Consider the following 24,857-nt stretch of genomic DNA (forward strand, 5'->3'; position numbering starts at 1 on the left):
ATTTCACGGATTCCTGTGAGACCAGGTTGATTTATCCGAACCTTTCACAATTTCTGGGGTTTGTCCTTGCTTTTGTTTATCTTTTCAGAAAAATAGGTTATTTTGGACTCTTTTCTTAATGACATCAGTGTTAAAATCACCTATTGGAATGCATTCCCTCTCCATCCATTTAAGATATTTATTTAACACATTGTCCAAGTGTTCATGAAAAGAACTACAGACCCCTAAAAGAATGGGATTGGTTTTGCGAAGGCATATATCTATCAGTAGGATCTCAGCCTCTTCATTGACTAAATCCTCGCTTGCTAAAAAGTGTATGTCCGATCGAATGAACACACAAACTCCTCCTCCGTTCCTATTTCGGTCTTTCCTAATTAGGCTATAGTTCTTCAATCTCAGAGTCATTGATACAGGGATCGAGACAGGTTTCAGAAATATATAAAACGCCCACCTGGGATTTATCATTATCATTGGGTTGTCATTCACATTAAATTATAGTTGAGCAACATCAGACATAGGATCGAGATATCGATATCCAGACAAACTGTTTGGATTCAAGCTGGTGCGCAATTGTGTTTCTGATTACAGGTCTAGGCACTCACCGCTTTTCCAGCGCTACCAGATTTCCTGAATAAACAGGACAGCCATTTGATGTACTCTCCCCTGACCTTTGAGGTATAACAACATAACTTTGATTAACAAAATATTGTTTATAGTCTTAACTGACTGACAAACATAGCACATATTGCAAGCTGTTTTTTTTTAATTGAGTAGTGAATTAGGTATATTAGATAGTTTCCACATCGGTTGTATTTTCAATATTTGTTTTCCTACATAATGCTATAAATGCTAATCACATCACAATTATCAATGTACCCTTTTTGATAAACATTGTCCTGTTCTTACTGTCCTGTATAAAGATGAACCATAACAAGGGTTCTTGATTTGGACTCACCTCCTTGTTGAGTAGACAGTGCACAATGAAGAGGAAGGTGCCCTGCTGGGAGTTGAGCAGGATGAAGAGCACCTGGAAGAAGAGGTTGGCCTGGTACAGACCCAGGACCCATGTACAGCCCAGGATGACGGACTGGGCCAGGATCTTGAACACGATCAACCTGCAGAGACGTTCAAGAGAGGCACAGCAAAGTGGATCAGGTACAGTGCGCTCCCTCTGGACCAACCACGTTACTGCACCCCCATTGGCTGGTATAGTTCCAGATAATGAAATTACAGACAACCAGACAGACAGAGATAACAGAATCTGGTTTAACCTGGTGTCGTTGGACTGCGACACGTCACTCTTCATGCTGGCCAGGGTGGGTCTCAGGCACACCAGGGTGGCAAAGAACAGCACCAAGTTCATCTTCAACGACACAAAGGCACATTTTAGAGGAGCACACATGTTAACCTATTGCATTATCTCTAGGGGAAAGGCTCAGAGAAGAGAATATCTTGGAATGGGCACAGAGAAGCAAAGGATCTCCCATGCTGGCACACCGCCCCACCAAACAAACAAACGTTGGCCAACATCTTTCAACATGTTGGCCAAACATCCCCTGACAGCTACCAAGGAAAACAAACTAAAAACAATTTCTGGATACTGCATTACAGAATAACAAGTCACTGGTTGCTAATGCTATGTGTCGATGTGTGTCCCATCTCACAGTGTAACAGAAATACAAATACAAATAAAGCCAATGTACTCACACCAAGGAGAGCGACCACAGGCCCTGTCAGACCCCCAGTTGAAGCTGCGTTCTGTGGATAGCCAGCAACTACAGAGTTATTAGAACAAGTGTGTGTATGTCATGAATGTACATATCGATACACATGGTCATATTTGTGTGGGTCACTGGCAGTGCTACTCACACTTGTGAGTCAGTGGCGCCATATCCATCAGAGAATACCACGGCAGACACACCCAGAATCACAAACGGTGAGCCATAGCCAATCAGGTACAGCACTGGTGTAGGGAGGCCGTCCCTCTGGATGACCTGGACCTTGGAAAGTCTCCGGACCAGCAGGAAGAGCTGCAGGGCCTCCAGGAGCATCCAGGAGAAACTGGCCAGAATCAGGAAGTGGAGCACGCCGGCCATGACTTTACAAGCCACCTACAGAGACGACCAGGTTCAAGGTATTTAACCGACCCTCCTCTATGCTCTATATCCTCCCTACATCCTTATATGGCCTACCTTTCTACAACCTAATATTCTAGGGCCTACCTTCTTACTACCTTTCCTTACATGGCCTATCCTTCTATGGCCTTGCTAGTTGCAACTGGTTACAAAAGTTAGAAAGTAGAAAAAACAGAAAAAAAGTCTGGACCATGGCCTGCATTTGTGATTATGAAACATTTGGTCAGGCCCCTTGTAAAATATAACGCTAACAAGGCAATACCTCAAAAGATAAGAATTTCCTCCCTCCCAATCAACACTAAGATGCCCTCAGGGTACCATGGGGAGAGCATATATCCACCCAGGCGGTGGATCTGTTCCCCTACTGTGTGAACAAACACCTTAGCCTCAACGTATCGGTCCATCCAGAGCATCAGGAAGTGGGAGGAGGCGAGGCTGATGCAGAGGTGCAGACGGGCTGTGTTGTTGATCTTGGCATTCCAGCTGCACAGGAGGAAGGTCACGATAGCCAGCGCAAAGAAGAACAGGCCGATGGTCACACACACTCTGTTCAGCCACTCCAGGAAGGGGTTCGCTGGAGGAGGCTGTTGAGGAACAAGAAAAGATAATGTGAATGGTTTGTCTGTAAAATCATCACTGCTTGTAATTTGGCCATGAAACAAAACTAACAACATTTGGTCTGGAGGGATTGCAGGGGCAAATTGAGATTGGTTTGGATTGTTTTCTTTAGTAATTATTCACTATTTTTACCAAAGTATATCTGACAGAAATCTGTCTCTCTTGCCAGTGTGGCAGGTCTGGGAGGGGTTGTTTGCATAAGTGCTGATGTGGTTCATCTGTGCAGGTGTGGCCTACAGGCTGGGCTTTGACAAACTTTCTCTCTGACTTCAATGAGTGAGATCTCAACTGTAAAACCATTTGTTGTATTAGCGACCTGTTTTGTATCGTATGTGTCACAACATTGGAACAGTTTCTGCATCAAACCAGGCAGGCATGGACACCTGTCATTCTTGCTCCTGTTGCTCTCTTGTTGAAAATACACATCTGTCAGCTAGAAGAGGAAAAGACGGCGTCCACAGAGAACACAGACGACACATTGAGCAGTCGACCTGCCTCAGGGTGGGCTGCTTGGTACGTACGTCTCCGATCTGCAGGATAAGAGCGAAGGTGGAGAGGTGGGAACAGCTGCAAATGGTGTGGTTCTCATCGGAGTACGTCACCCAACATCCCTTTACCGACCAGCGGCTGGCCTCTGCCTCCTTGTCCGCGGAGGCATCCACCTTCACGGCCGTCTGGTCTTTCCCTTCCCAGTACACACAGGTCACCAGGCCAGCCTCCGATTTCTGAGGTTGCAAAAAAACAAAGAGTAAAGAACTGATATCGCTTCATGGATGATGATGGATGGAGGTAAAATATTTTGAATGGATGGATGGAGGTGTGGATACATGGATGGAGGTACAGAGGGATGGGTGGATGAGTTGAAGCGCATTCTGTGTGACGGTTCACCTTCTTGTGCTGGATGGTGAAGTTGACGGGTTGGGAGAGGTTGGAGTGCTTGGTTTTGGGTAGGAAGGCGGTGATGATGTCCGAGTTCATCTCAGTCTTGTTCTCGGTCTTGAAGAAGCCGGGAATGAGAAGCCTATCAATGTCGCGGAGGGTGAGTACTGCAGCTGCTGCCGATCCTGCAAAAAAGGGTCAGTTATATTTCATTATAAAAGTAGCTTAATATTTATACTTTTTGGCCGTATTCTACTGCTGCATGTTCTCCACACTTCACACCTACGTTCATCACTTCAACTGATCACAACTTAACCCATTATTTTTTTTATTTCCCTACTTGAATGCATTTTGGCACAATTTTATGGTCCTCAAATAGACCAAGGCAAGGCAAGGCAATTTTATTTGTATAGCACATTTCATACACCAATGGCAATTCAAAGTGCTTTACATAGAGCATAAGAAATACAAAACAGGGAGAATAGATAAGAGAATACAAATGAGCATAAAAGATAAAAAGTAATAAAAATAGAGGGTATATAAAGATAAAAGATAAAAATAAATAAGAATATAGCTCAAAATAAAGGAGTGAATCAAAGCGCTAGTGTTGTAGTCGAAAATAATAGAGTGAAACAAAGTGCTAGTGTTTAGTCGAAGGCACTGGAGAACATGAAGGTTTTAAGCCTGGTTTTGAAGGTATTTAGAGTTTCGGCTTGTTTTAGTTCATCAGGGAGTTTATTCCGCTTGCACGAGGCAGAATAACTAAAAGCTGCTTCACCGTGTTTTGTTTTCACTCTTGGAGTGATTAATAGACTGGTCCCAGCTGACCTTAGGGGTCTAGCTGGAGTATAAGGTGAAAGGAGGTCTGACATGTATTTTGGCCCGAGACCATTTAGCGATTTATAGACTATTAGGAGTACTTTGAATTCAATCCTCTGACAGACTGGTAACCAGTGTAGAGATCTGAGAATAGGTGTAATATGTTCAAATATTTTTGTTTTTGTTAGGACTCTAGCAGCAGCGTTTTGAACAAGTTGCAATTTACGAACAGCTCCTTTAGAAAGGCCTGTCAAAAGACCATTACAATAATCAAGCCTACTCGAAAATAAATGCATGGATGAGCTTTTCATGGTCTTGTTTAGACATGAAGCCTCTAATTCTTGCTATATTTTTCAGGTGATAGTAGCCTGATTTGGTTATTGAGTTTATGTGGCTGTTGAAATTTAGATCAGAATTACACCAAGATTTCTAACCTGGTTTTTAGTTTGAAGAGAGAGAGAATCAAGGTAGGCATTGACTTTTGATCTTTTGTCATTTGCACCAAAGACAATTATCTCAGTTTTATCTTTGTTAAGCTGGAGGAAATTTTGTCTCATCCAGCTGTTTATCTGTTCAATGCATTGACGGAGATTGTCGATGGGACTATAGTCGTTTGGTGACAGGGCTATATAAATTTGAGTGTCATCCGCATAGTTGTGGTACCCAATTTTGTTGTTTTTTAGAATGTGTCCTAATGGAAGCATGTAGAGATTGAATAGAAGAGGGCCCAGGATTGATCCTTGGGGAACTCCACATGTCATTTTAATTTGACTAGATACAAAATTGTAGTTTCTGTCCTGTAGATAGGATCTAAACCAATTTAAGACAGTGCCTGAAAGCCCAACCCAATTTACGAGTCTGTCTATTAAAATATTATGGTCTACAGTATCAAAAGCAGCACTAAGATCTAGTAAAACTAAAACTGAAATTTTTCCGGAATCTGTATTTAAACGGATGTCATTTAGGACTTTGATAAGGGCCGTTTCAGTGCTATGTAAGGGGCGAAAGCCTGATTGAAAGTTATCAAGTTATAGACGAGTTAATAACTTGTCTAATGCCTTCAATTTTATTGCTAAAAAAGGATGCAAACTCATTGCATTTATTAGTCGACAGGAGTTCCTGAGCAATTGAAGCTGGAGGATTTGTTAGCTTATCAACAGTGCTAAAAAGGATGCGTGCGTTATTGATGTTATTGTTTATGATCGTAGAGAAAAAGGATTCTCTGGCGCTTCTTATTACTGTATTATATATTTGAAGATTCTCTTTATAGATATCATAATGGACCTGGAGATTTGATTTTCTCCATCTGCGCTCTGCTTTGTGACACTTCCTTTTTTGTTCCTTTACAGCTGGAGCAGTTCTCCAGGGAGCTTTTTGCTTGCCCGAGATGGATTTAACCCTAATCGGCGCAATAGCATCAATAGCTTTTTTGATTTTGGAGTTGAAATCCTGTAGACGGTCATTGACTGAGGTTGAAATAGGAGTCGTAGTGGGTGCCAGGGAGATGGCCTCCATAAACAGTGCATTAGTATTTTCATTGAAATGTCGCTTTGTAATTGTTTCCGATAGGATTTGAGTAACCGGAGAGATAGACATATCAAAGAATATGCAGGAATGGTCAGATAAGGCAATGTCAGTTACAATAACATTAAAAATGTTTAGACCTTTGGTGAAAATAAGGTCCAAAATGTGACCTCGATTATGAGTTGGATGTTTCACATGTTGTTGAAGGCCAAAAACATCCAACAAGGCCGAGAGTTCTTTGGCTCTCTTATCCTCTGATTTATCTATATGAATGTTAAAATCACCAGCAATAATTAAACTATCAAATTCAGTAGTAATAATAGAAAGAAATTCAGATAGTTCGTTGAAGAACATAGCAGAGTATTGAGGTGGTCTATATACAATTATTAAAAGTATTCGAGGGGAGCATTTAAAAATGACTGAAAGATATTCAAATGATAAAAATTATCCAAATGATATCTGCTTGCAATTAAAACTATCCCTGAAAAAGGTGGCGACTCCACCTCCTTTCCTGTGTGTTCTAACAACAGCCAGGCTTCTAAAATGAGGAGGGGCTGATTCAATAAGAATCGGTGCCTTGCTTTTTTTTCTAGCCACGTTTCAGTCACAAATAAAAAATCCAGTTCATGGGAACTAATCGAGTTGTTAATTAAAAATGACTTATTTGCCAGGGATCTAGCATTAAAAGGGCAAGCTTAAGTTGTTGAGTGGCTGGTCGCAGTACAGATTGTGAATAGCAGGGTACAGAGATTAAGTTAGAGACATTTATAGAAATCCTGTTAGAGGAGCGATCTGAGCTGTAGTTCATTTTTCTGTTATTGATGTGAACAGGGATTTTGAGAATGGAAAGTCCCAGCTTTATATGAATATGGGTAGTATCCCTCTGCGGTGGCGTGATGGGGGGATGGGTGTGGTTGATAGGGGTATCATCCCTCGGCGGCGTCGGGGTTTGGGGGTGGGGTAGGGGGGGGCAGTGGGTAGCACTGGAAGTGGGGCGCTGGATGCTGTAGATTGAAGAGCTGGGGGCTTTTTCGCTTGCATTGGGTATATTTGGTGTCTTTTCTCACCAGGTCCTCCATTTGAATTGTAAATTCCAAAAACGGGGAGTTGGGGAGGGGAACTGTGAAAGTGACTCCGTGGATGAGTCCACAGGCTGGGGCTGGGAGACCGTTAACGGTGTTGACTCGCAGGGCTGTGGGGAGGGGAACAGTGAAAGTGACTCCGTGGATGAGTCCACAGGCTGGGGCTGGGAGACCGGGGCTGGCTGTGGGGAGACTGAGAGGTCATCCACAGTGAGCAGTTCAGTCAGCTGTGAGTCATAAGACTGTGGTAAGGCTGAAGGTTCTTCCACAGTGCAAGGGGGCGATGATTTTTCGAAACCAATAAGGCAGGGGGGGAGGAATTATCGAGGCAGAAGAGCGTGTTGTTTGTTAGAAGATTTCTCCTAACCTGTTTAGGTGGAGACCATCTCTTCTAAAAATATCTCTTTGCCTCCAAAAGATGTTAAAATTGTCAATGAAATTCAGCCCCTTGAGTTTGCACACTCCAGAAAGCAATGTGTTTAGCCCTAGAAGTCGGCTAAACTCATAGTCACCTCGGCCCACAGTAGGCACGGGTCCACTCATGAATGTTTCAATGTCTAGCTTTCCAAGTTTATTTGGAAAGCTAGATGTTTGCCCCCCAAAGAAAACAAGATGCCCTCCAGCTAAATAAGGTTGATGGTCAAATTCTGTTCTTCCACCAAGCCAGCTGAGGGGGTCATTATTCCTCACCATTGTTGTCTTGAGCCAGAGCCTCGAGGTTGACCTCCATGCTGATTCCTTTGACCAAAAGAACATTACTTTCTCCGTCATTACTTCCAAGACTGAAGGTCTGTACACTCAAATCTATAGGAAAATGTACAGAGACAAAAGGCAATAAACAAGTTGATTGTGATCCAGCAAGCCTTACCATAGCAGGACTAGGAACTCTAGGCTCTAATGCCTTGGTGGCACGTTTCATACCTACTACTGCAGTTTGGAGCGTCTTGTTGGTTCCGTCCTGGTTGGGTTCTACGAGGGAAGAAACCAGACCCTCAGAGATGTCCAGGATCACACTGCCTGTATCTGCGTCACCTTCACTGCTCACCGCTTTGGGCGAGTTAGAGTTAGCGCCTGACACTTCCTAGGGGCAAAAGGAAAGCGTTGCTATAGTTAGGCGACAACTTCTGGAAGGGAATTAACGGATTTAACAGACATAATATTTAAATGTACCATTGCTGCAGAAAAGCCGTTTTCCACCATTTGAAAAAAAAGCAAAGACAACAAACTGCCGATGTCATTAGACTGTTTATTTTGTGTAACCCTGTTTTATGTTTGAAACCCATATCAGGTTATCTTTGAGAACGTCTAAAGAAAAAGACGCCACTCGTCTGTCTTGAGAGACTGAAATAACTAACTATTGATCCGTACACTGACCGCTTCTGGCAGAAGGATGTTGGGATTATCCTTCAGCTGTTGGGCGATAGTTCCAAGAAAAGCCCTTTCTTTTGTTTGTCCCTGGAAAGGCAACACAAATCCATCCTCAGGTATTTTATTTCAGAAAATGTTTGCACTGTCTACCAGACTCTACATTTTGGAATAGTTTATGGTTTGTAGTTTATGGTTTATTTTTACTTGCCTCTGCAGGTATAATCTCATCAAGAACCTGCTGAATTCCTATTAGGTAATGGTTGAAGACAATAATATATTATAAATTACAATAAATAATAATCAATGTTATACTGAATAACCTTTACATTGTCTAAGCCCCTAAAGTATCTTAATACAGATGGAACAGGACTTTTGTTTGTTTACATGATTATAATAAGAATTTGTTACAATAATCATTTAAATTAAGTGATATTTATTGTAGGTTTTACAATCAGCTTCATATCTGTCTACATCATAATTTCTTGGTAGCATCTTTGGTATGCTTATGCAAATGTTATTATGATTATCATGGCTGACCTTCATGTTTGTGAAAATGTAAGATGGCTTATATAATGTATATGAATATTGTCTTACACTCATTGTAAGATAACTATCCCTCTCTTGTATTGTTGTTTTCATACTTGAAGAATTGCATTCCTGACTACAATATGTTTGATAAGTCGGTCTGCTAACTTTTGCAGAATGTGACACCAGGTTCCCAAATGACCCCCGTGGTGGGGAAGTAGCCACCAGGACAAGAGCAGTAGAAGGTCCCTGGTGCATTGGTACACACAGTATCAAGTCCACAAAAAACCTCAATCTCACTGCATTCATCGATGTCTGTGGAGAAGACAGGAGGTTTGACGACCCTGACCCGCTTTTGAATCAGGGCAGTACAATCACAACATTGTTGGACACAGAAAGATCAATCACACACCATTGCATGGATTTGCAGAGCTGGCGATCATATCTGAGAGGTCAACACAGTAACCTTGGTTACAGGTGCAGAAATGGGCCCCGATTGTGTTGTTACAAACGGCCTCAGGGCCACAGATGATGACGTCTTCCACACACTCATCAACATCTGTCCAAAGATAAAACATGTTTGACATAAATTATTTCACCACAACCATCCTTTGCTTTGTATATTTGCTGACTCTGTAAAATGTATCCTCCATTGGCTGGTTTGGATACACCCACTGTATTTGGTAACACAATCCACAGAATTTTTTATCAGACGAAATAGCACAAATCTACTGTGGGTGACTTAGAACAAGCAAGTGATGATACATTATGTGGTTATTTAGTCTCTAAAATAATACGTCATAGTTGACAAGTAAGAGAGCGATCTTGTTCGTCCAGTGAAAGCGAGTTGGGTCTAGAGCTGTAGAAACATGGCGGCTCTGTACAGAGACATAAAGCATATTAATCATGTACTCATTGGCTAGTTTGGGTACACCCACTGTATTCGGTATCATAATCCACACGATTATTATCCACATTAAGTAGACAACATTTTATAATTCTACTTTGAGTGATTTAGAACAAGCCATTGTATATTTCAGTTTTCACTTCATTCATAGTTTACTTAAAGATGAATGAATGGTAAAAATTAAACCAACAGCCTTTAAGCAGTATGTAGGATTAATTGGCATTCTAACGGTGAGGATGCCAATTATATCCCCTCACCTCCCCTCACCCCTCCATCCCCAACGAACAAGCTACTTCCCACGGTGTGATGTCTATGACAACATTGAGTAGCCAAGTGTCAAGTTATGGGGTTCCTTGATAGATTGATCAAATGTATGATCTATTTAGTCTGTAATACTGTAGGTCATTGCTAACCAGTGAGAGAACGATTATGACTTAATATTTGTCTGTTATGGTTTAATGTGGAAACATGGCAGCTCATGAGGAGCATACATGAGGAGCAGCCCAACATGGCAGCTCCATGGAAGATGACCCACTTCCACAGAGCTGCCATGTTGCGCTGCTCCTCATGTAGATATAAAGGCTCGTTCAAAGGTAACGAAAACACAACAATCCTATTTTCATGGGATATACAATGATCAAAACTCGTCAATATTACTTTCCATTTCCGCCATCAGCCACTCAATTCTGCATACTGCAGCTCTAACCTTAACTATAGAGAACCCTGTGGTTCTCTAGCTCTCTGTTTCCCTGACTTCCCCAGTGCCTCAACAGCATCTTTCAAACCCACTGCTTGTGTGTTTAGCTCAAGGCCACAGCCCTGGAGCCCCCCCCTGTCTGTGATTAATTTACAGAAGTAAATCTGCAAGCTCAGAGCTGGGTGAGAGACGGCGGATACAAATAGAGTGCAGAGCGTGGAAATCCAAGATCAGAGTTGGGGCTGTGTTTGACGCCCTGGGCTGTCTGGGCGAACTGCAGTGAGCATCAGCCATTGTTGTTATTGGTATTTGACTATGTTTCACATTGGAATTGGCTTCTCAATTTGGAAAAGAAAATCTTTTTTTTCAACATTACGATCAGTCCTAGTCAAATGTTTGAAGGTCTGATCGTCAACTTGAGAGCACTGTATGTTCCACAAAAAATCTTTGCGCATCATAAACCAATTGTATTTCATAATGTCGATCATATGGAATCAGTAACTGAACAACAACAATTTTTCATTTGATAACTCATGAGGGTGACCTGTTCGGTCAACTAGACTGTGATCGTAAGGTCAGGAAAGTAAAATAAGCCATACTCAAATTAAAAATGCCTCATCAATGTGAATATTACTACTTTTGATTCAAACTATATCTTGGCACTAGTAGCTTTCAAATGCATGTGAAATGTGCTTATTTATAATATTGCTCTCACGATAAAATAAATAATGCACGAGTGCAGTAGCGCATTATTAATGCAGTCTAATTTGTTCATGTTGTTTTGACGCTAAAGTGAAATTGACATTGACTTGTTGAGGCGCGACTCCACGGCTCTCAGTCTGCCATTACCCTGAACATAGGCGCTGGTCATTTAGCAGATTTCGTGACTAGATACCTTCACAGGTGTTGTCCTCATCAGGGGCCGTAGACGGTTCGGTGGCTTTGTATCCCGGCTCACACTGGCAGATATGTTTTCCAGGAACATTGGTGCAGTTGGAATGAGGGCCGCAGATGGTGGAATTGAAACACTCGTCAATATCTAATCAATGGGGCAATTAGTGGAAGGAAGAAACACATCTTAACCAACAGAACTCAACCCTTTACCAAAATCTGTCCAGAATACAAACGTATTACAATGTTGTACGTCACAGATAACATGACGGCTGTGTTGATATCACAGGGATACTATCCCCCTGGGGGTTGGAGCTGGTGTTGGAGTGGTTTCTACAGACCTTGACATGATGGACTAGCAGCAGGCATAAGCTGATACCCCACATGGCAATCACACTCAAAACTTGCTGGGATGTTCTCACAATCTCCCTCACCGCAGTCTACTTCAAGACACTCGTTAATGTCTGTGAAGAGAGACGAGGAGACATTTTAGGGAGTGAATGTCATGAAAGCCAGAGGACAGACCAAGAGGAGGTGGAGAGGAAAAGCTGTGATTAGTCTGTCGGATTCGGTCAGGGAGAAGAAACATCTGTTGGTTTGAGGCAGCTGGATGTCTTCCTTTAATTTGAGATTTTTTGATATTTATACTAAATCGTTTATTATACAAGGTTTCTTGTACACACAGAAAACAGACTTGTTTTCTGTGTGTACGTATGTGGGAGCTAGAAAGCTTAATCTACTTACTAAATCGGCTTGAATCTAGAAGAAAATAATTGTTACCCTGAAATGTTATTAAAGGGGACATATTATGAAAACAGCACATTTCCTGGGATTTGGGGTGTTGTTGTTGGTAGATGGTGCTCCCAAACACATACAAACTTTGAAATAAGTCTGTACATGATTTTTTGAGTGAGATACGCATTTCTTGAAGCAGCCCGCCTATAGCTACCAAACGAGCGAGTCAGTTTCGGCGCCCCCTCCTATGTAGGAAGGGGGCACATTTGAATATTACCTCCCACTTCCCCACTCCCCTCCAATCAGAGCATCGCTAAGATTGTGTGGACCAGCGGACGAACAGCTCCGGCGGGGGGAACTCGGCCCTAGCCCTGCAGCTAAGTTCCGGGAATACAATCCCTTTCTCTGGTGCCGAGCTCACCCCGCCGGAGCTACCGCCGAAAGGAAGTTGGGAGGAGGAGACACATGGAGTAGAAAGGGATTGAACTCCCGGAGCTGAGCTGCCGTACTGCCGCCGAGCTATCCCAGCCGGAGCTGCTCGTCCGCCGGAGCTGCTAGTCCGCTGGAGCTGCCACCTAGCTTCGGCGCCAGTTCAGCTCCCGGAGTACACCGCCCGAGCTGCCGGACGGCTTCGACGGCGGCTGGCAGCCCTGGCGCAGGGAGCTCGGAGGCAGTCCGGCAGCTCAGCTCCCGGAGTACAATCCTTTTCTTCTCCATGTCGCGGTTCATGGACTTCAGAGAGTCAATACCAAAGTTCCTTCCCCCCAATTCTTCTCAACCATGGCCAAGATATCCCCCACTATGAGTCTTTACTTGTGGAAGTACCAGAGACGTCAGACAGTCTTTATTATTCATAATATCATCCGAGGCGCACATAGCTTTTGGCCGTGATATTAGATAGATTATATAAATACCCGTATCTAATATTATTATTATGTTATATTATATTATATTGATGATTATATTGATGCTCCAGGAGTCAGCAAATTGCAAAAAACCCTTCTCCTCCATGCTGTTGTTCAGTCTGACAGCTCATTGGTCAATGGGCAGCAGCTCATTTGCATCAATGCTACAGACACCAGAAACAGCGCATTCTGAAGGGACTGAAACAGAGGGGACTAGCGGTAGACAATATTTTCTTTCCTAAACGCTATTTGCAGCAAACAGCTTCAAAAACATGTTTTCTGGAACTCAAATACTATGTTTACTTGTTGGGAAAACACCATAATATGTCTCCTTTAAATCTCTTTGGGAGGGATACCTTCACAGGAGTGAGTCGTTCCTAGTATCTCTGCTGGATTTGTGTCGTTGAATCCTGGCAGACAGGTACAATTGTACGTTCCATTGACGTTGGTGCATATGGAGTCCGGGCCGCAGATATCAGGAGTTCTCACACACTCATCGATGTCTGTGGACATTCAACAGGCATTGTTTACACGTGATAATAATAATAATCATCATCATCATCATCTTCTTCATCGTAATTATTAACACTAATATTATAAGAAAATTCAACCTGCAGTGATGAAGTAAACCAAACTAAGAGAAGGTAAGCGCAACAAAACTAGATTAAAATAAGCTACATTAAACTAAATTAAAGAAAACCTAAACTGAAGAGAGACCAATGGAGCTCACCAACACAGCCATAGGAACCATTAACAGGAAGGTGCCCTTGGGGGATTTCATACCCAGAGACACAAACACAGCCTCCCACAGGGGTACTGGTACATTCAGCAAGGGGGCCGCAGGAGTCTGGGCCACACTTAGAATGATCTGAATGGGAGTACACACACCAGCACAAACACACATACCGTCACACTCTCTCACATAGTCAATACAAATCGTTTTAAAATGTATTTTGACACTGAACATGGTGAAGGGGAGAATGTAAACATAGAAAATTGTATTCTCACAGGTAGCGAAGCCGGTACGTGCTGGCCCAGCTCCAAGTGGTCTAAAGACATGGAAGCCTCCCGGACAGATCACCCATTCAACGGCAATTTTGTTATGGCCGCATCCATGAGGCCAGATTTTTCGGCTTGCTGATCCCTTTGTTGGTGTCAGGGATTCATGGAATGGATAAGTCACCTCCACATACCATGGATTGTAGAAGCTTCCCGCATAATATCTGCAATAGTCATTCGCTGTATCTCCAACAATCCCTGTGAATCTCCACCACTTGTTGAGTAACTTGTTGTCATCCGTGGGGAAGCCAGGGTAGTCGTATTGGGTAAAGGCGCGGTTGCGCCATGGATCCGTCAGGTTGGTGTAGCCGTTGCAGGATCCTGGATGGATCGATGTGATGGCGTCAAGAACACGGATCACATTCATGGTATTGACATTCAAATGAATCAATGAAAAACCTTACCTTCGAGGTATGCAGCATGTGAGAGGATGACAGGCAAACCTGAGCAGAAATTAAACAAATATGAATGTAGCATGTAACCAAACACTTAATTATTACTGTTATATGAAGTAAATTCATGTATGCAAGTGTATGGGTGTACGTGTGTATGTATGTAAATATGTTTGAATGCGTATAGATGAATGCATTTATGACTGAAGTTAACATGCACATTAACGACAAATATAAAACCAAGGTATGATTGCTCCTTGATAACTTGATGCTCAGGTTGAATAATGATTTAAACAATGCTAAGGGGGTCAACTGAATATTTGACGAAGAATCTATTATTATGGCAACTTAAGCTATAGCTGAATAAATAAGTAGGGATATATCTTACAATACAAAGATTATTAGCAGTTGAAAAGTACAGTTTAAGAAAGACAGAAAGCCCAGTAGAACATCCTGGCTGCTGCTCCTCCTCCTCTAAATCCCAAAACACCAACCCTTCCTCAACAAGACACACGTCTGAGGGGTTGGCACGATGACTAAACGTGTTATAGGAGGGGCTCAATTCAAATAACAATGCAAATGAACAAAAACTTAATCAGAATATGTTGAATAACAGATCTCAGCAGGTGGCCGGGAAGGAGGACTCAGAGGTATCTACTATTGAAGCTACAATGCCTGGAGAAGATGAAATATATATTTTGAATAATGACGTGTCTAATGAACAAAGCATTACAATAATCAAACATTTGTTCGGCTAGATGGCACTTATTTCTACATGCACCTTTAAAACAGCAGTTTTAATAATTATTGTTTTAAGATTAGAACTTATGTTTATGTTTCAAAATCATGTAACATTTATTCTTAAACGTAGCCTACATTACAAAATACTGTCCCTGCCCACCAAACAATGTTGTGAGTCCAAGTCAGATGAATAAGTAATGGTGTGACCCATTTTCCCATGTTGAATATACAACTTGGTTCTCTGTAATATTAGGTATTATTATATTATGTAATAATACCTATATTGAAAATATAAATGCTTAACAAACAATTGATTCAACTGGTCGTAGTACCGCTGTCTGTTAGACTTCTGGTCGGACGAGACCTGAACAAGACTCATTTTCAACTTAAATTTGGCAATTACTCGATATTGTGCAAATAATGCAGATAGAATACATATTGTTGTGAGCAGCACGGGAAGGCGAGACGGGAGCCCAGGTTCAGCAGAATACATCTCTCGTGCCCCATTCACCGCATGACTGCGAGAGTTGTCTTAAATCAAGACACACACATTTACACAAAACCAACACTCAACCTAACCCATCACCACTAACGTCTCATTGACGGTGTAAACCGTCAATGAGGACACTGTCACTCCATGAGGCCAAGATAAGGAGATGGCGCCTCACTGTGGATATTCAAATTCAAACTACTAACCACTGATCAAGCATTCACCTGCGGGGACATCCAGCAAGTAGTCGCCTCCATCAAAGGATACAAAACAAAAGGCGTGAATCAATTATGAATAACAAGGCCAAATATCTGATCCTCTTTCAGCGCCCTCTGGCCAGCTGAACGAAAACGCCAAGGAACATCTTTCATACACTACTATCTATGACAAAACGTACCCAAACCAACCCCGCTGACATGACGCGGACACATTCAGAATGGCAGCATCAGACTGGAAAACCATGGAACATATCAGCAGCAACACAGTCAGTGCAACGGACTGTGCTAGGATTGGATAGCACAGTCCGCCAAACCAAAAGGCACAGAGGCTCAGAAAAGGCAGAGAAAGAAAAATAAGTCAGGGTACAGATTACCTAGTAAAGAAACAACTGGTTGTTCTGGGAGAAAATGACCTAAGCAACAATACCAATCCAAGATCACCAAGGTTACAGCACAAAGGGAACCGCTGCACATGGAGCCACCACCACAAATACACTATCAAAAAGGATAACAACAACACCCCACCTGACTGGACAAATGCACATTAGGAACCCTCATCCTGGACAGTGTTAAAGACCAAGGAGAGTCGCCCAGCAAGAGGCGGAATGATAAGACGAGGCCGTGGAAAAGACTATGCCGAATCAAACAAGAAATACTTGGGATGATGACAAACAGATGATTGCCAACATCAAAGCTGTTCACGGGCTCCACCAAGCCAAAACAATTCCTGATGATGGTGATGAGGCACAATCCAGATGTAACTACACCAATATGGAAGAATAGAATGTGTTTACACAGGAGGTCTACTGGTCTACACAAGCCGCCCCCGAGAGAGCCACCAGTCCAAAGGACAAGGCTCCAGGGTTCTTGCCATCTTCTCTACACTGGTGCCACCTCACTCTTCAGTTTCAGCCTGGGATCCCAACCTCTATTGGTTGACGACCAGGGTGGTCACGAAGAGTAGGAGCTCCCCACATCTCCATCCTTGCAGCATCATGCAGACATGTCCCGGTTTACTGGTCTCAGTTGTCAGAAACAGAGACCAGTAAACCAAAAGCCGTGGTTCATGCCTGAGCAAGGTGGGCAAAGCCTTTAGAGTGCCTTTGGGCTGCGACTGAAGAAGGGGGTTTTGTTATGATTGCTGTCAGCCGTAGTGTTGGCTCGTTCGTTCGCGAACCGGTTCGAATGACCGAGTCTTTAGGACGAACGAACTGAACCGGTTCGTCTCTCTTGTTCGTTCGGTCGTCTCGTTCACCATTCGATTCACCGGAAACTCGACTGAACGAACAAACGAGTTTCCGGTAGCACTAACTCCACTGAGTCAGACTGACTCAACTGAGAACCGTACAATGGCGTGCATTCCATGATGCGATTTACCGCTACCGGAAACCAGGCTGAACGAACATACGATTCGTGAACGACTCCTCCCAGTTCAGTCGAGTTTCCGCTGAATCGATTCACCGGAAACTTGACTGAACGTGGAGGAGTCGTTCGCGATTCAGCCTAGTTTCCGGTAACGGAGAATCGCACGGTTCTCAGCTGAGTCAGTCAGACTCAGTGGAGTTAGTGCTACCGGAAACTCGACTGAACGAACGAACGATTCGCGAACGACTCCTCGTGGCGAACTGAATCACGCGAACTGGGTCACGGAAACTAATCATTGAATCCACCACTAGTAAGCCGTACAGGGACTGAGTTGCCTTTCCCCCCAAATCATCCGGAGCTTTCAATCGTGCATGCCGAAAAAAATCTGAAAAACAAAAAAACGACATGAACGACCCTTGCGCAGATCCGGATTGTACGTACCAGATCATATAAATAATGAGTGTCAAATACGGTAGTCTAATGCGCTTTTGAATATACTAGGAGATGTATGGTAACACAGAGAAGACATAGGGGGCTAAGTTAACATTCGTTTTTAATCAGACAAGTAGACAAATAGTACACGATATTGTCAACATTCAAATTTCACTCATAATTATTTTTTTGTTTGGCACACTAAAAAACAATGCACCTGTGTCTGAGGATCTACTTTAATACACAAACATCAAATAAATAAAGGGTCAATAGTGATCAATAGGAAGTAAATGAACGATCCACTACAGATCATACGTAGCAGATCTTAGACATTTTGCGCATGCGCAAATCCAAGAACGAATCGATGAAATGTACGATCCCCTCGCAGATTTGGATCGTAGGATTGGATCGCACAACAGATTTGTTCAAAGAGAACTAGTTATTCATGAATCACCCATGAGTAGTCTCCATTCTTTAATAGATCCATGTTTTGGAAACTTTTGCTTTTGAGGTTGTTTCCCTGTTCGATAACAGAAAGTAGGCTAGCACTCTTTCAGGGGAAGCCGGTATCCAAAACAATACTGTTGCGATACAACTGCACACTGACATGTTATCAAAAGCATCCCTATATTCACATTCCGCAGTGGAACACCTTGGCTTGTAGCGCCGAACGCTAACGAGATGAACGATCAATACACATAACAGGAAGTGATCATTATGTGAATGATGTTTACCGATATGGATGCAATAAGAGGGCTGTTTACTGCATGTCGAGTGGAACAAAGAAAGTTTTTTCAGAGCAAAAGTTTACTAACGGAACCCTATAAAGATGGCACATCCCTTGTCATGTGTTTTGACACATTGTTTGTGATAATTAACAACAACGGAGTAATCCATGTAGCAGGATGGGATTTGTTGTCTGGGTATTCTGTGAGAGAATGAAGGATTAAACAATGCATCTTGGCTCTGTGGTCGATTTGGGACAAAGGAGATGGGAACTATACCTTGATTAAATAATCTTCTTCAAATCTAAATGGGTTAACTTTGAATAGGTATGAAGTTGTAAGATATTCAGTATATTATTTGAACATGACAATATCGAACTCAGAAGTAAGGATATTTTACACTTTTTTCACTTACTTATTTAACAGACAAAAAGGGCGGGTATAACAAAACAATGACAAACAAACCTTGACACGAGAAAGGGACTTACACATGATGCATGGAACAGTTTTTGCCTATTGTTTACATGTGTTATGAATACATTAATCTAAGGCATAATGTTTTGCATCCATTGCTTTCCTTTTTGTATTCTCCTCTTTTCGCCATCACTTCTTTTCTTGCTCCTCAGTGGCGTCCATGTTGTCTGAACCGGAATGAAAGTCTTTCTGAAAACAATCACAATACAACAATAATACAATCAAATTACTATTTTGGCTGTTGTCTTTTTCTTACCCTAACCTGCTGTTGATGGTTGACGTCTTTCTAAAGCCACAAAATAGGTAAATAACTCGAATATTTTGTATTATTTGCAGTCGGTTGTAATTTTGACCTATCCGTCACACGAGCTATTGCATAGTCTTACGAACATACCATTTCCCTTCAAGAGCCCACCACATTATCTAGTAAGAGTGCTGTTAGATCTCAGGTCCTACATAAGCCTCTTGGTATTGACTTTACTTTATTTCCCACTTGTAGAACTAGTTCATAAACATCTCCGGCTTGTTTGATGTGCATTTGGATGATATTTGTCGTGTTTGGTAAATGTATGTGGTTGTACCCCTTGACCCCCTAGTGGTGGGTGGATTCCTTATATACCACTCAGGATTTGGTGCGGGGAAGCTTGCTCAGAAAGAAGGACCAAGATGGCGGTGCCTTGAGGAAGGCATGATGAAATGTCTCCTCGTTACTCTTGCCACTATTCAAGTGTCTAGCCAAACTTATCATTCAACCAGACAGTTTCACCCACATCCTGACGATAGCCGGGGAACGTTTGAGAACCTTTTTGAAACTGTGAACAAACAAAGCTGTATGAAGTTAACTCTGACTTGTATTCGGGGGTCACTTGAGTCAAGACGCTGAGCCAGAGGCCGTAACGTCTTCCTGGGGCTGCGCGGGGGGGGGGGGGGGGGGGACCTTAGTCATCCATTTATTTGTACATGGAAGCAAGACGTGTGGTTTAAGCTGCACGTTGCACTGGGTGGATCCTTGAGGGATCTTAAGGCCCTGTTCTCCAATGAACTGCTGCTTGGTTGGATGCCTCTGCCCAGGGTACCGTGACACCGTGGGGTTCGTCCGGGGTCTTTGTTCCCAGAGATGAAATTATATCTACTTTGTTTGGTGGCTTAGCAGTAGCATTTTGCCGACATTAGCACTACTGAGCACTACTGATGGATAGTTTGGTTTTGTAGTAGTATGGTTAAACACATATTCAACTTTGTGCTTTTTTGCCATGGCAATCGACATATACTTATCTCGACAAATAGATCCTTCAATCTGGATCCCTAAGTACAATTCAGTTGTGTTTGTGCAAATATGTAAAATTCTAATTTGTAATCTGTAAATATGAATTGAATTGAGTATCTATGCCACTCACCGCTGTTCCAGCATTTCCAGATTTCTTGAATGAGCAGGACAGCCATTTGATGTACTCTCCCCTTACCTTGAAGGTACAACCATGTAACATGGATTAATACTAAGGATAATATCATTAGTAATCTTAACTTAATGACATATAAATATTGTTGGCAGTTTTTTGGATGGTCAATTTCTATTGGAAAGTGGTAACGTGTGTTGCATTTTCAATATTTCAATATTTCACTCATAATACTATAACTAATAATATCACAATTATCAATATACCAGTTCGATAAGCATTGTCCTGTTCTTATGGTCCTGTATAAAGATGAACCATAACAAGGGTTCTTGATTTGGACCCACCTCCTTGTTGAGCAGACAGTGCACGATGAAGAGGAAGGTGCCCTGCTGGGAGTTGAGCAGGATGAAGAGCACCTGGAAGAAGAGGTTGGCCTGGTACAGGCCCAGGATCCAAGTGCAGCCCAGGATGACAGACTGGGCCAGGATCTTGAACACGATCAACCTGCAGAGACGTTCAAGAGACGCACAGCAAAGTGGATCAGGTACAGGGTGCGCCCTCTGGACCAACCACGTTACTGCACCCTCATTGGCTGGAATAGTTCCAGTGGATGTAATGACAGACAGACGGACAGACAGAGATAACAGAGTCTGGTTGAACCTGGTGTCCTTGGACTGCGACACATCACTCTTCATGCTGGCCAGGGTGGGCCTCAGGCACACCAGGGTGGCAAAGAACAGCACCAAATTCATCTTGAATGACACAAAGGCACATTTTAGAGGAGCCCACATGTTGGCCTACAGCATAATCTCTAGGGGATCCTGATTTGGGCACAGAGAAGCAGAGGACCTCTCCTGCTTGCACAGCGCCCAACAAAAAAAAAACATTTGAACGTTGGCCAACGTCTATTAAACATGTTGGCCAAACCTTCACCCGACAACTACTTAGAAAAAATGAACTAAAATCATGCTTTGCCGGGTACAGCAGTAAAGAATACAAAGTAACTGGTTGCTAATGCCACGCGTCGATTAATGTCCCATCTCACAGTGTGTCAAGAAATACAAATACAAATAAAGCCAATCTACTCACACCAAGGAGAGCGACCACAGGCCCTGTCAGAGCCCAGTTGAAGCTGCGTTCTGTCGATAGCCAGCACCTACACAGTTATAAGAACAAAGTGTGTGTATGTCATATACGTAACTATAGATACACATGGTCATAAGTCTGTGGGTCACTGGAAGTGCTACTCACGCCTGTGAGTCTGTGGCACCATATCCATCAGAGAACACCGCTGCAGACACGCCCAGAATCACAAACGGTGCGCCATAGCCAATCAGGTACAGCACTGGTGTGGGGAGGCCGTCCCTCTGGATGACCTGGACCTTGGAAAGTCTCCGGACCAGCAGGAAGAGCTGCAGGGCCTCCAGGAGCATCCAGGAGAAACTGGCCAGAATCAGGAAGTGGAGCACGCCGGCCATAACTTTACAAGCCACCTACAGAGACAACCAGGTTGAAGGTATTTAACCGACCCTCCTCTATGCTCTTCTTCCTCAGTACAACCTCATATGGCCTACCTTCCTATGACCTCATATCCAAGGGCGTTCCTTCCTAATACTTTTCCTTATATGGCTGACCGTCTACAACCTTGTAATTGGTTACAGTAGTTACAAACTATAGATTTCAACGTCAACAGATAAAGAGGTCGACCAAGTTTCGACCCTGTCTTGATTTTGTGGCTATGAAACTTTTTGTCATGCCCATTGTAAAATATAATGCTCATAAGGCAATACCTAAAAAGATAAGGTTGCCCACCTTCCCATTCAACACTTAGAATGCCTTCCCTCTTATTCAACACTAAGAATGCCCTCTGGGTATCATGAGAAGAGCATATATCCTCCCAGGCGGTGGATCTGTTCCCCAACTGTGTGAACAAACACCTTATTGTCAACGTATCGGTCCATCCAGAGCATCAGGAAGTGGGAGGAGGCGAGGCTGATGCAGAGGTGCAGACGGGCCGTGTTGTTGATCTTGGCGTTCCAGCTGCACAGGAGGAAGGTCACGATGGCCAGCGCAAAGAAGAACAGGCCGATGGTCACACACACTCTGTTCAGCCACTCCAGGAAGGGGTCCTCTGGAGGAGGCTGTTGAGGAACAAGACAAGAAAACGTGAAGCTTGTCAAAATATCGCGAATGGTCGTGTCGTTTAAAGCGTCACCGCTTGTAATTTGGCACTAAAACAAAACGAACACACTGTCTGCTGAACGTTTGGTCTGGAGGGACCTAAGTGCCAAAGACAGATTGGTTTGGATTGTTTTCATTCACTCTTTTTACCAAAGTATATCTGACAGAAATCTCTCTCTCTTGCCAGTGTGGCAGGGCTGGGAGGGGTTGTTGGCAGAAGTGGTGATGTGGTTCATCTGTGCAGGTGTGGCCTACAGGCTGGGCTTTGACCAACTTTCTTTCTGACTTCAGAGATTGAGATCTCCACTGTAAAACCGATTGTTTTATTAGGGACCTGTATTGTAGTGGTATGTGTCACTACGTTGGAGCAGTTTCTGCATCAAACAAGGCAGGCATGGACCCCTGTCCTTCCTGCTCCTTTGGCTCTCTTGTAGAAAATACGCATCTGTCAGCTAGAGGAGGAAAATACGGCGTCCACAGAGAACAAAGACAATACATTGAGCAGTCGAACCACCTCAGGGTGGGCTGCTTGGTACGTACGTCTCCGATCTGCAGGATGAGAGCGAAGGTGGAGAGGTGGGAACAGCTGCAAATGGTGTAGTTCTCATCGGAGTATGCCACCCAACAGCCCTTTACCGACCAGCGGCTGGCCTCCGCTTCCTCGCCCCCGGAGGCATCCACCTTCGCCGCTGTCTGGTCTTTGCCCGCCCAGTACACACAGGTCACCAGGCCAGCCTCCGATTTCTGAGGATGCAAAAAAAAAAAAAGCAAACACTAAAGAACTGATATCGGTTCATGGATGATGATGGATGGAGGCATAATATTTTGGTGGATAGATAGATGGAAGGGTGTATTCATTTAGGTTTGGACATGGATGTAGGTACAGATGGATGGGTGGATGAGTTGACGACTATGGCGCATTCTGTCAGATGGTTCACCTTCTTGTGCTGGATGGTGAAGTTGACGGGTTGGGAGAAGTTGGAGTGCTTGGTTTTGGGTAGGAAGGCGGTGATGATGTCAGAGTTCATCTCAGTCTGGTTCTTGGTCTGTAAGAAGCGGGGAATGAGAAGCCTCTCCATGTCGCGGAGGGTGAGGACTGCAGCTGCTGCCGATCCTGCAAAAAAAAGAAAAAACATTTTTCTTGGTTCAGATTTACTTCATTATAAGTTGCTAAGATTGAATATTTATACGTTTTGGCTGTAGTACACTGCAACAAGGCCATTGAATTCCCTCTATAAATGTGCCAAATATAAATATTTTGCTCCTAAGGTCTGAACCTCCATTAAACGTTATGAGCAGGGTTATTTTTGTACACATCTGTACTTTTTTTGCTTTTTTCAACAGACTAAAAACATACAGAGTATACATAAATATGAACACAAAGTCATGATTCAAGTATTTTGATGTTCTTCACACTTTGTACGTTCACGACAAGAACAATATGTGGAAACTATGACAATTAATTATTATTTTTCCCTACATTTTATTTCCGCACTACAATGCATTTTGATCAAATTTCAAGGTCCTCAAATATACCAGAAGTTTGCCCCACCAAACAACCCAAGATGGCCACCAGGTTAATAAGGTTGATGGTCACATTCAGTTCTTCCACCCAGCCAGCTGAGGGGGTCACTCTTCCTCACCATTGTTGTCCTGAGCGAGAGCCTCGAGGTTGACCTCCATGCTGATCCCTTTGACCGAAAGGACATTACTCTCTCCATTACTGCATCCAAGACTGAAGGTCTGTATACTCAAATCTAGAGGGAAATTTACAGAGACAAAAGGATATCAACGAGTTGATTGTGATCCAGCAAGCCTTACCATAGTTCCTATAGCCTCATTCCTAGTACCTAGGTCCAACAACCAAGGGACTAGGGACTAGCTCTAATGCCTTGGTGGCATGTTTCCTACCTACTACTGCAGTCTGGAGCGTCTTGTTGGTTCCGTTCTGGCTGGGTTCTACAAGGGAAGAAACCAGACCCTCAGAGATGTCCAGGATCACACTGCCTGTATCTGCATCTCCATCACTGGTCACCGCCTTGGGCGACTTGGAGTTAGCACCTGACACTTCCTGGGGCAGAAGGAAAGCGTTGCTATAGTTGGGTGACAAGTTCTTGAAGGGAATTAACGGATTTAACAGACATAATATTATGACGTACCATTGATGCAGAAAAGCCATTTTTGACTGTCTGAAAAAAAAGCAAAGAAACAAACTGCCGATGTCATTAGACTGTTTATAGTGCATAATCCTGTGTTATTATTTGAAACCCCAATCAGGTCATCTGTTTGAGAAATAAG

General features: G+C 43.1%; 2 protein-coding genes across 2 annotated transcripts; both read right to left on the reverse strand.

The window, feature by feature from the left end:
* Positions 1-590: 590 nt before the first annotated feature.
* LOC115557030 (adhesion G protein-coupled receptor E1-like) lies at positions 591-14,511 on the reverse strand. Its single transcript, XM_030374577.1, is given in 17 exon segments — positions 591-668; positions 956-1,115; positions 1,272-1,363; positions 1,708-1,740; positions 1,742-1,775; positions 1,870-2,111; positions 2,516-2,719; positions 3,275-3,469; positions 3,621-3,817; positions 7,748-7,861; positions 7,979-8,128; positions 8,413-8,512; positions 8,634-8,671; positions 9,119-9,265; positions 9,363-9,509; positions 13,869-13,953; positions 14,338-14,511. Coding segments are annotated over 17 exon segments (2,190 nt in total).
* A 3,432-nt stretch (positions 14,512-17,943) lies between these two features.
* LOC115558173 (adhesion G protein-coupled receptor E1) lies at positions 17,944-24,743 on the reverse strand. Its single transcript, XM_030376054.1, has 12 exons — positions 24,719-24,743; positions 24,471-24,630; positions 24,203-24,316; positions 23,498-23,673; positions 23,100-23,303; positions 22,316-22,519; positions 21,630-21,871; positions 21,468-21,534; positions 21,039-21,130; positions 20,723-20,882; positions 20,379-20,444; positions 17,944-19,170 (listed from the first exon to the last, which is right to left on the reverse strand). The coding sequence occupies exons 1-12, from the start codon at positions 24,719-24,721 to the stop codon at positions 19,111-19,113; spliced, it is 1,548 nt and encodes a 515-aa protein (XP_030231914.1). The 5' UTR covers positions 24,722-24,743; the 3' UTR covers positions 17,944-19,110.
* Between the last annotated feature and the right edge of the window lie 114 nt (positions 24,744-24,857).

This window comes from Gadus morhua, chromosome 2, assembly GCF_902167405.1.
Source record: "Gadus morhua chromosome 2, gadMor3.0, whole genome shotgun sequence".
NCBI lineage: Eukaryota > Metazoa > Chordata > Actinopteri > Gadiformes > Gadidae > Gadus > Gadus morhua.

What these genes read in the sequence shown, in the direction of transcription:
- LOC115558173 (XM_030376054.1), bottom strand. An exon ending in GCTCCAGACTGCAGTAGTAG is followed by an intron (nt 24,317 to 24,470) that starts GTAGGAAACATG and finishes ATTTCCCTCTAG; the next exon opens with ATTTGAGTATACAGACCTTC. An exon ending in CTGGAAATGCTGGAACAGCG is followed by an intron (nt 19,171 to 20,378) that starts GTGAGTGGCATA and finishes GATTGTTTTCAG; the next exon opens with AAAGACTTTCATTCCGGTTC.